This window comes from Gracilinanus agilis, chromosome 4 (genome assembly GCF_016433145.1).
Source record: "Gracilinanus agilis isolate LMUSP501 chromosome 4, AgileGrace, whole genome shotgun sequence".
Classification (NCBI taxonomy): domain Eukaryota; kingdom Metazoa; phylum Chordata; class Mammalia; order Didelphimorphia; family Didelphidae; genus Gracilinanus; species Gracilinanus agilis.
In genome coordinates this window covers 258,002,428-258,014,568 of record NC_058133.1, presented here as the reverse complement: position 1 = coordinate 258,014,568, position 12,141 = coordinate 258,002,428, and the positions used below count along the sequence as shown (strand labels likewise).

Here is a 12,141-nt window from a genome sequence, read left to right as displayed (position 1 = left end):
AAGGGGAGGTTTTTACTAGGTGACCTCAAATTCCTTCCATCTCCAGCGTCTCAGCCTATGATTCCATTATTCTAAGGAACTAAAACACTAGAGGGATTGGTCAAGTCTTAGCCAAGGCAAATGGCAGGAATATTTCAGGAAAGATCTAAAGCGTGGGATTCCACTCCAGCTGCAGGAGGACACTATGTGTTTAGGGTGGTTCCTGGTTGCTTTCTGTATTATTGGCCAGATGAAGCTTTAATGGGCAGGAGTCAGGGAGACAGCTTCTAAATGTGAGGAAAGGTTGTTGAAATTCATCTATTGACTCAGCTGAAACTTGCTCCAGGGCTCTATATCATGTCTTATGACCTACAATGAAAATGTTACTCAATTCAATCCAAAATCTCTGTTGCTCAGGATCAACTTTCATTTCTGATTGAACTATGGTCGCAGTCAGTGGAAATTCATGCTGTTCATGTTGAAATCCAGAAGAGAAGAGCTCCAAGCCAGCCTCATTCTGCCCTTACTCCTATTGCCCTCACTAGTGGACCTTGGTTTTTACACCCTTCCTGAGTCCAGGACTCTGGGAAGAAAACCTTTGGTTCCTCTCCTCCACTCCCTTTGGTTGCTCCACCCTCTGTGTACCCCACAGAAGATTTCCGTGGCAATGGCCTGTTGCCTGTGAATGATTGCCCAGGGATCTCTGACAGATTGAAGAGAAGGCCCAGGACAGAACTAGTTAATGCCCTGTGAGTAGTTTGTTTCTTTAAATTGTAAGTGGGAGATATTGATCTGTGAATTTAGTGTGGACCATGGAGGGGGCATAGGCTTGAAAGCTGGAAATATAGTCAATTTTTGGCAGAGTAGCCTGGCATGCTCAGGTCTTGTGGCAATAATAGTTTATTCATCAGTTTAGCCTGATGAAGCCTCCTGTAGTTTAAGAAGCACTGGACTTGGAGTCAGTCTTGCCACTCAGTCTCAATGAACCACAGTTTCCTCATCTGTAAAATGAGGAAAATTATACAATAAAGAAGCTTTCTGGTATAATGAAAAGAGTCCTGGACTTGAAGCATATCCAATGCATTGTCAGTTCTTCTCTTTTTTGCCACCACAAGATCTCTAGCATTTATTCTTTCTTTTTTCTACTCACTACCTAGTTCAGGCTCTGATAACCTCTTATCTCTGCTATTGCAGTAGTGTTGTAATGGGTTCCACATATGGAGTAGGCTTATCCAAAATCATGGAGGCAAAAGATGAAATAGAATACAGCAAGCACTCCTGTTCTTCTTTGGCTAAAATATAGAGCACACTCAAATAGAAATAAGAGGTTGCAAAGAATTTTAGAACAACTCAAAGAGGATTCTGAATTTTATCCCAGAAGTAGTTGAGAGTCACTGCATACCCTTGATCAGATGAATGATGTGTGCTTTCAAATTTTCAATTTGACAGTTGTGTAAAGAAGTATAGATTATACCTAAAGCAATCACACACTTGGGGAGCTAACAAAGCCAGGAGAAGTTCCCAAACTAAGATTAAATCTGATCTTTTGGATGATGTTTTGTTCAGTGCTCATTCAAGGTCTGTTGTCCCAGACAACTAACTAATCTAAAGTAAGGAAATTTCTTATAACTTTGATTTAACCTCTGATTGTGTCATGTGTCCCTGAGACAAATTCTAAGGTCTCTGGTGCCCCTAAACCTACATGTGATGTTGAAACCTGCCTCAATTCCAAGACTGTCTTTAATTGACATGCAAATAAAATTAGATTTTTTTTAAATCAGGCAAAACAAATACATTTTACTCCTTTTATTAGTTACATTTTTCATCAATTCTCTTTGCATCAACTTAGCCCCTTAGAATCACTACTAAGTATTGGTTCCAAGGCAGAAGAGGAAGAAGGACTAAGCAATGAAATTAAGTGACTTGCCCAGGGTCATATAGCTAGGAAGTGTCTGAGGTCAGATTTGAACCCAGGACTTCCTATTTCCAAGCTTGGATCTCTATCCACTGAGCCACCTAGATGTCCCAGCCTCTACCTATTTTCCAAAGTTTTTTCACATATATGCCCTCCTGTGAAGACTTGTGAATTGAGAGTGGACAAGAAATAATATCTCCCTTTGGCAAATGAGAAAACTAAAGTACAGCCAATGAAATCATTTGCTGAAGGTCACATACTGAATTAATAACAGAGACAGAACTCTGAACCAAGGTTCCTAATTCCCAGTTCAAGTTCTTCTACTGGGTTATGGAAAATGGAGTTAAGACAGCTACTGGGAGTTTGTGAAAAAAAAAAGATGATGAAATGCCTGTTCTATACTCATTGACACTAAATAGAGCCAATTTTATACAATTTACAAATATGTATTAATTTCCAACTATGGGCAAGATGAAAAGTATGTGATGGAGACCTGGGAAGGGGAGGGAAGGGAAGATCCAATTTCAACTTTTACTTCTGATGTATACTCATTGTGTCACCCTATCACTGCCCCTAGATGACACTTGAGGGCTATAAATTACAAAATATTTGTGTGTCTGCATTAATAGAGGGAGTTTTCATTCTGAAGTCTTTCTATAAAGGTGAAATCAAGGGTCCAAGCTTCACACAATCCAAGCCCTTCCAAAAGTGTGCAAAAAGTGGTACGAGACACTGGAGATATAAAAGACAAGACAAGATAAACAATTACTACCTGAGGAATGCTTACATTCTACAGGCAGAGGTGAGGGGCAATAAAAGATTTAAACAGATTAATAAATGCAATATGATTTGAGGAAAGAGAGAACACTAATGATAGACAAACTTGTTCTCTAATTTAGATATGTAGAAATGAATAAGAGTAAAGGATGATTAGGAAACAAGCATTTATTAAGTGTATCATATGTTGTGCCAAGTACTTTATGCATATTATCTCATTTGATCCTTACAACTGAGTGGTAGGTCATATTATTAATTGTAGTTGAGGAAATCAAGGAAGACAAAAGCATGAAGCCAGAGGAATGCCAAGTTAGGTAACACCAAGTAAACTAGTCTGTCTAGAAAAGAGAATATGACAAGAGGAGAAATGTGAAATAAGTTTGGAAAGGTAGACTGGAACAAGATTATAAAAAGCATTAAGCACTTAGTTTAGGAATTTATATTTTGTTTTAGAGACAATGGAGAGTTCCTGAAAATTCATAACCTGGAGAGTAATGTTGGTAGTAAGTACTTTAAGCATTTGTGAAGAGGAGAGATTGGAGAGAAAAACAAATGGAAGAAGAGAAACTGATTAGGAAGGCTGTTGCAATAGTACCGGTGAGTAGTGATGAGGATCTGAGTTGATATAATTAACGTATGAGTGGAAAGCAGGAAATAGACCCAAGAGGTCTATTTTGGATTTAGAGTTGACAAAATAAGGCAACTTATGAGCTATGGAGTAGAGGTAAGAAAGAGGAAGAATTGATGTTGAGTTTCAAAGCAGTGACTAGAATTAAAAAGGAAATTTTAGAGGAAGTACAGGTTTTGAAAAAATGATTCAATCCTATTTTAGAAATATTGAGTTTGAGCTATTTATCCTAGTAGAAATAGATATCCAGGAAACAGTTGTTATATGAAACAAGAACAGAGGAGAGAGATGAGGACTAGATATATAGATTTAGGGTTCATCTGCTTAAAAGTAATAATGAAACCTCTTAAGAGATGACCAGGAAAGAAGATGCATGAACAGAAAAAGAGAGGGTCTAGTACAGTGGTTCCCAAACTTTTTTGGCCTACTGCCCCCTTTCCAGAAAAAAAATATTACTTAGCCCCCTGGAAATTAATTTTTTTAATTTCACTAGCAATTAATAGGAAAGATAAATGCATCTGTGGCCATCACCGCCTCCCTGGATCACTGCAGCACCCACCAGGGGGCGGTAGCACCCACTTTGGGAATCACTGGTTTAGTGTATAGCCTTATACTATATACATAATTAAATAATGGGTCATAGATGATGATCTAAGAAAAGAAATTGAGAAGAATCAGACAAACAGATGGGAGATGAACTTAGAAAGAACAATTGCACAAAAACCCAGGTAGGAGAGAATATTTAGGAAGAAAGGGAAGTCAGCAATGCCAAATTCTTTAGAGGGGTTAAGAAGGAAGAGGACTGAGGTGGGGGAAAGACATTAGATTTGTCCATTAAAATATCCTTGGTAATCTTGGATACAACAGTTTTGGTTGAGTAGTGGGACCCATTTAAAGAGAGTGTGAGAAGCAGTTAGGTAGCACAGTGGAAGGAGCAGCAGGTCTGAAAAGTCAGAGGACTGGGGTTTGACTCTGACCTCTTAGATATGTGGCCCTGAGCAAGCCACTTAACCTCAACTGCCTAGACCTCCCTGAATTTCTGTTTTAGAAATGATACTAAGTGAGAAGGTAAGGATTTTTTTTTTAAGAGTGAGTGAGGGGTGAGGAAGGAGACATTAATATAGACAGAACTTTGTAGAAGTTTGACCATGAAATGGAAGAAATATATGAGACAATAACTTTGGGAATGGAATAGTCATAGAGTGGGTTTTTTTAAAAGATGAGGGAGGTAGGAGTATATTCAGAGGCAACAGGGAAAGGAACAACAAATTAGGAGAAATCGAAGATGAGAAAGAGATGGCAATGATTATGAGGGCAAGCTCTTTTTCTTTTTTCAGTTACGTGTGTAAATAATTTTTGAAAATTATCTTTTGACATTTTAGAATTTATGGTTTTTCCCTCACTAACCTCCCCCTATCCCCCAAGATAGTATAAAATAGTCTGATGTAGGTTATACGCATACTTTCTTATAATACATATTTCCATGTTGCTCATTCTTTATGGAAGTCACATATCACATATGCAACAGAAACTTCATAAAGAAAATATAGTGGAAGATAGAATTCTTTAATCTGCACATAGACTCCAATAGTTCCTTCTTCATGATGAGTTCCTTATGGTTATCTTTGAGACTTCCTCTGCTGATAATAGTTTAGTCCTTCACAGTTCACAATTGATCACTGTAGAGATAAAGCTCTTGAAAGGAAGTGATGAAAGGATGAAGTTAGGGGCAAAAATAAATAAGGTGATCTTGTTAAGAAGAACAGTCATTTTATTATGAAAGACTTGAACAAAAGAGGAGAAAATAAGACAGGGTGGAGAAGGGGTTTGCTGTGGAAAATAAAGAATAGGGAACTCATAATGGTGGTATCTATAAACTCAGTCATTTTTTAGGTGAATCCTTCTACAGAAAAGGAGGGCAGAGAAAGGTATCTGGAGGTTAAGGAGAGAAGAGGTTTGGAGCAACAAATCTAAGAAGTGAGATAAAAAATAAATTGGGGGAGAAGAGAAAGAAAGCCTTGTGGCACGAGGACACAGTTGAAATTAGAGAACAAGTTTATACTTGTACTTGACCCAGTCTATACAATTGCGTTTTCTTCAGTGGCATTCAGCTACCATGGAGTGGTGGGAGGGAAGGTATTTGTCTGGGCAAGACATGATTGGATAACAAGCAAGAGTTTGAAGAGTAGTTGGCAGCACATAGTTGAATTAGTTAACTATAGGGTTAGGAAAGTGAAAGAAAATGAGGACAGAGCAAGGGTGAAGTTTGCATTCCTGTTGACTCATTCAATAAACAGCACTTCTTATTTCAAGCAGAAAACCCCTGGGTTAAAATAATGTAAAACTACAGAGATTGGCAGGGAAAGCAAAAAGAGAAAGTCTCTGTATCCTCAACTCAGTTGATCTGGGAATTGGCTGAAACTCCCACCCAAAAAGTTTCTGAGTGGCTTGGGCTGTCAGGAGCAAAAATGGAGATATGCTTGAAAGTTTCAGTGATTGGGTTGTTGGAGTACACTTATGTCATCAGAAATTGCATACACTCAACAAGGATGCTATTATCATGATGGAAAAGGACAGAAATTACCAATAGTAGAAAGATCTAAGAAGTTGGAAGCAAAAGACCTGAGAATGAATGCAAGCTCTCTCTCATTCATTCAGGCATTTATTGAGAAGTAGTTTACAGTGGTATAATAGCCTAATACTGGTATAATAGTCTGGGTGCTAATCAGGTAGCCTTAGGACTGATGGATAAGCCCAAAGGCAGTAGAGTAGCCTCTTTGGAGCTGATAGTATGGAGTAGCAGCTCTGCTGTAGAGTGGAAGCTTCCATACCTTGTGAATCAGGGTTGGCATATTTATTGGGGTCTGGTTGCTTAGCATCTCCCTTTCTCCCAAGTGGTAGCATGTTTTGGGGTTTGTTGCCATAGGAAATAAGGAGCATGCACAAGATTGGGGGATTCTTCTGGAGTGCCAGAGTTCCCAGTGTTCAGGTTCCATGTTCCTCTATTGTCTACCTTGTCATCATTTGTCAATATGGGAGAGGTCTTGCTGCCCTTCTAGAGTGGGAACATGGATTGAGGTAATTAATTATTTCTAAGAACAATATAAGCAATTAATAAAACAGAGTAGGTACAAAACTGTTGCCTAGTACAGAATGTTAAAGATCTAGTACACAGAGTGGATAATTGAACAGTCTACAATTCATGCTCAAGTAATGTTGAAACTACAAGTTTTGCAGTTGATATTTAACTAGGGCTAACTAGTGAGAAATGCAAGATTTCAGAGTATGAGGGTCCCATTTCTATAGACATCCCACTGTCAGCCCACATCAATTAGATATAAAGAGTTTTGCTCTGTCACCTTCTACTTAGGGAAGATACTTCTCAAACTCCATTTCCTTATTTGTCCGAGTTGTGAGATCATATAACATAATAGGTTTAAAATTACTCTAGAAACCATATATCATGATATAAAGGTGAACTTGAACCTCATAATTATATTATACATTATATATAATAACCACGTATTATATATAATAATTATATAATCTTAGTCTTCGTAATGTAAAAGTTATTGTTATTATTAGGTTTGTGCTATGGGAAGTCCATTCCTGTGCCTGAGCATTTGAAAGGAACCAGCTGACCAGAGGCTATCTTCTCCTCTCTCTCTCTCTCCAGGATCAGAATCACCATCTTTGGGCTAGTTCTGGGTCACTTTGAGTCTCAAACTAGGGAAAATGTTGAAAGAGGCTGGTATCATCACAGTCTCTCTTCTGCTGTTGTCCATAATGAACAAAGGTAGGAGTTTCTTTCCCACTTTTTATTCTCCCACTTACTCCTTCTTAATGGGTCCACAAGTCCTGGACCTTGAGTTTTGTACTTCACAAAAGTAACTTAATATAATCTCCTTCCTCAAACTAAGAGAGTACTTAGTCCAGCTCTAGAAGAAGAAAATAATAATAAATTGTGAATTTGCTGTCAAAGTAGCTCCTGGCAAGGCATGGAAGAGCAGATGTTGAAAGAGATTCTAAGAGATGAACTTGGATGTTTCAGTAGCTGCTTTGTATTGAGGACAATGCCTACTCCTCAAAGAGTGGGCTAATTAACTAAGGATGTATAATAATGAAGAAGAAGATGATGATGATGATGATGAATGGCTAACATTTGTATATCATGGAGCCATAGTTGGGATCACATAAGATTTAGCATCATCTACATTAAAAGGTTAAAGGACTTAGATTATGATATTCTGGAAGACAAAGGTGCTAGGATTACAATTAAGAATAACCTACCCAGAAAAACTGGGGAAAGTGGATTTTTAATAAAATAGAGAACTTTCAAGCATTCCTGATGAAAAGATCCAAGCTAACTGAAAACTTGATATTCAAGCACTATACTAAAGAGAAACATAACAGGTAAACATGAAAGAGGACTCATAAGGGATTAAATAAAATTAAATTGTTTAAATTCCTATATGAAAAAAAATTGTTTAGATTCCTATGTGACACATACAACTTCTAAGAACTTTATCATTATTAGGACCATTAGAAGGAATCTACATAAACAAAGATCATGCGCATGAGTTGATTGTTAGGATGATCTAAACAAATTGAAGGAATGAGAACAAGGGAAATACTGGGAGAAAGAGGAAGAGACTGGAAAAAATGGAGAAATTGTGTCACATAAAGGATGTGTGTAAGAGCTTTTACAGATGAGGGGGAAATAGTTGGGGAATAGGTAACACTTGAGTGATATTTTCATTGGAATTGATTCAAAGAGGGAAGACATTCACAGTCAGTTGGGAATAGAAATCTAGTTTCCCAAAAACAGGGAAACAGGAGGAGAAGAGGAGAAGTGAAAATGGTGGGATGATAAAAAAAAAAGGAGGGCAGTTTGAGGGAGACAGTTGTTAGAAGCAAAACAGGCTTTTAAGGAAGGACAGGGTGAAAAGAAAGAAAAGGATAAATAGGAAAAAATAATATGCAGGGAAATATACAGTAATCATTTTATCAGTGGGTTTATCCCAATTCATATTCACAAATAGCTATGTATTTCTCTCTATCCTATTTTCTTCTATTTCTTCCTCTCTCTTTTTTACCCTGACCCTCCTCAAAGGTCAAAAAATAAGAGCAGGTAGTAGAATCCACTAGAAATAAAAATCCTACTATATATTGTTTACAAGAGTCATTTGAAACTGAAAGAAATACAGAGTTAAAATAGAAGCTAAAGCAGAATCCAATATGCTTTAGATTAAATTTTTTAAGGTAGGAATAGCAATTATGATCTCAGACAAAATAAAAACAAAAATAGAACTAATTAAAAGGGATAATCAGAGAAATTATATTTAGCTACAAGGTATGATAGATAATGAAGAAATTTTAAAAATTATAGCAAATTTCTTTGAGAAGAGGCCTCATTTCTCAAATATAGTAGGAACTGAATAAAATTCATAAAAGTAAGAGCCATTCCCCAAATGATGGCTAAAGGATATTGTACAGGCAGCTTTCAGAAAAAGAAATCAAAGGCATCTATATTTATATGAAAATTTTTTCTAAGTCATTATTGATTAAAAAAATGTGAATTAAAGCAATTCTGAGGCACCACCTCACATCTATCAGATTGACTAATATAAAAGAAAAGGAAAATGAAAAATGTTGGAGGGGATATGGAAAATAAGTACACCAAAACATTGTTTGTTGTCTTTATGAAGTGGTTCAATCATTCTGGAGAACAAATTGGAAGTAAGTCCAAAAGGTTATAAAACTATAAATACCTTCTAACCTATCAATAACTACTACAAAGTCTGATCAAAGGAAAAGGAAAAAGACTTATATGTAATTTTTTTATATTTATATATATTCTTTTTGAGTTACCAAATAATTTGAAATTGAGGGAATCCTCATCAATTGGACAATGGCTGAACAAGTTGTAGTATATGATTTAATGAAATAATATTGTGCTATGAGAAATAACAAGAGCTGTGTTTCAGAAAAAAAACCTGAGAAGACCCATATGAACTGTTGCTGTGAAGTAAGCAGAACCAGGTTATCATTGTACACAGCAATAGCACTATTGTAACAATAATCACCTAAACCTTAGTTACCCTGATCTATACAATGATCCGAGATAATTCCAAAGAATCCATGATGAAAAAAATATCTTACATAGAAATTGGAAAAATAAAATTTTATTTTTTAAAATGCTATCAACCTTCAGAGATAGGAATTGAGCTTATCTATTATAAGGAAACAAGCTCTTGTTGCACACCACATGGGCAGTTTCTACTTTTTCCTTACATAAAAGGGATTTTAATTTTTTTCTCTCTCTCTTTTTCAGAGGAACTGCATACGGATTTTGGTAAGTCCAATTTGTTTTCCACCATTGCCCAATCCAACATATTCAAGACAGTCTCCCTCTGAGATAACATTGATTCAAACTAGGTTCAATGATATATCCATAGTGGACATTTCTGATTTCTACTGGTATCAGTCTTTGCTGTTAAGGGAATCCCAGCCACTGACCTTATTGCGGATACAGGGGAATTAGAGGATAGAGGGGAATGGCATTGAAGAGCCATCCAAGATAGTCTTACATTATAGACATATCATATATATATATATACATATATTGTGTATATATATCTTATATATATTATATAGATAGATATACAAATATCTTATACTCTGGACCTATCATGTACCAAGTCACTGTCCCAACCTCCATATATTTTTCTTGTTACTTATTCCATCTTTCCCACAGGTTCAGAATTATCTGCAAGGTTCTCCTTACTATCTCTTCCCCTGGATGCCATTTTTACTTGTTTTATTATTCCCTGGATTGAAGGGCATCTGTATTAAAGGGAGGTTGGAGGGGAGCCATTGATGCTGGGGCAAAGGTATGATTAAAAGTACTCCTTAAGTCCTGATCACAGTCTTGTAGGGCACCTTTGCCCCCTCTCTCCCTACTCCAACCCTACACAGATTAGTTTAAGTACCTTTGAGGGAACAATTATTAACTCTTTAATATCATAAATTTTGTTATCTCTAACCTTGACCTCAGGTTTAGTATTCCTTATTCCTGTACTTACTGGCCAACTAATTTTGGCTGAGTCTACAGAAATTGGTGTTGTTTTTTTAAACCCTCATCTTCTGTCTTAGAATCAATGCAGTGTATTGTTTCCAAGGCAAAAGAATATAAGGGTTAGACGATGGTGATTAAGTTTAGGAAATTTCTGAGACCAAATTTGAACTCAGAGCCTCCCATTTCTGAGCCTGGCTCTCAATCCACAGAGCCACCTAGCTGCCCTTGGAAATTAGTTTTGATTGAATTGTCAAGTGCTTATCTGGTAACAAAGGTTAATAGTTACCTGTCAGGTTATCAAAAAGGAGTTTGGGTAGTTTGCCACAGCTCCCATGACCCCAGAAAGTTGCAGCTGAAGTGAATTCCTTAGCCCTCCTTTAGCCAATTCAGGAGACATTCATGGCAGATGCAGTATCAGGGACAAAATGTCATCATATGGTTACAACAGGAAGCATGCTAAGGCTGTAATCAGATGGCTGGACAGTGATTCAGGGAAACAGCAGGGCATAGACGGGGGTGGAGTATGGAGAAAGGTGAAAGCTATGGTCCAGTCAGCTAAAACCCCAAATTTCTCAGGTTCATATCCCTCTATTATTTATCACTAAGGCAAAGAGCCCAAGAAAACTCTGCCTTCTATTTGCCACTAGCCCAGAGATCTCTTTTCCTTTAGACTGGCCTTGATATTTACATTAATTTTATTTCACCTGCATATATTGCAGAGATTGGAAGGATTATCTGTGGAAGGCCGATTGAAGAAATTGGGTCATGATAGGGCCTGTTATCTGGATTTCCTACGTGACCAATCCAGGCTGAGGCAGTCTTTGTGTTTGGTCCTGGTCACCTGAGCCCTGAAAAGCTCTGGTACCAGCAGGCTGGTTAATCCAAAAACAACTTGAGCCCTCCAGGAGGCTATTGGAAGTCATTTAGAGAAATAGAATCGAATCTGTAATAGATATTTTATCTGGATCCCATTACAAAATCATCGGCAAATAAAGCTGTGTGTATGATTTTTTTCTGCACTGCATGTCAGGACACAGACAGAATGGGGTTATCTAAGGTAAAAATCTGAGACTCCTCTTTTGACTCCTTTTCAGATCCCCACCTTTTCTTAATATTCTTATTGGAAAGCTTTGAGTCCTTAGCAGACCAGCAGCTACTGAGTTAACCATTTCTATCCTTGATAATTAAGAAGTCTGAACTCTAAAAAATATATTACTTAGATAATCAAGACCAGACACAGACAAAGCTAGACAAGACTTTATCTGACCAGGTGCAGTCCTGTAAATCAAGAGGACAGGACTCAATTAGTAAAAATCTCTATGAAATATATTTCTGTTCCCAGAATTAACTTCTTACTAATTGGTGGTTGGAATTTGGCCTTGGTCCCTGTTCTGTCTTTACTTTGAAGCTTCCAAGGATTTTCTTTTATGTGATTTATAACCTCTATCAGCTGTAAGTTTTTCTTTGTGTTCTTTGTGTGAAAATAGTATATAATAAACTCAAGATTCCATGGAGTTGGAGCAGTTATGAGCTAAACATTTAGTCTGACTGTTCTCATTCAATCCAATGCCACTAAATGCCACTCAGGACCCACAAAAATATAGAGTTGGCTCTCTATAATTATCTCTATCCCCTGGGCCTCACTTTTCTTTAGAAGGCTCTCAGGCCAACTACACATTCTCTCTCCTCATATCTCTCTCTCTCTCTCTCTCTCTCTCTCTCTCTCTCTCTCTCTCTCTCTCTCTCCCTCTCCCTCTCTCTCTC

General features: G+C 37.2%; 1 protein-coding gene across 1 annotated transcript in view; it reads left to right on the top strand.

Annotated features, from left to right (window-relative positions):
• Positions 1-7,034: 7,034 nt before the first annotated feature.
• The window catches only part of LOC123244768 (butyrophilin subfamily 1 member A1-like), a 16,435-nt gene continuing 11,328 nt past the window's right edge, over positions 7,035-12,141 (top strand). The window contains exons 1-2 of the mRNA XM_044673363.1: positions 7,035-7,095; positions 9,634-9,654. Coding sequence (XP_044529298.1) covers positions 7,035-7,095; positions 9,634-9,654 — 82 coding nt within the window. The remainder of the gene's footprint in view (positions 7,096-9,633; positions 9,655-12,141) is intronic.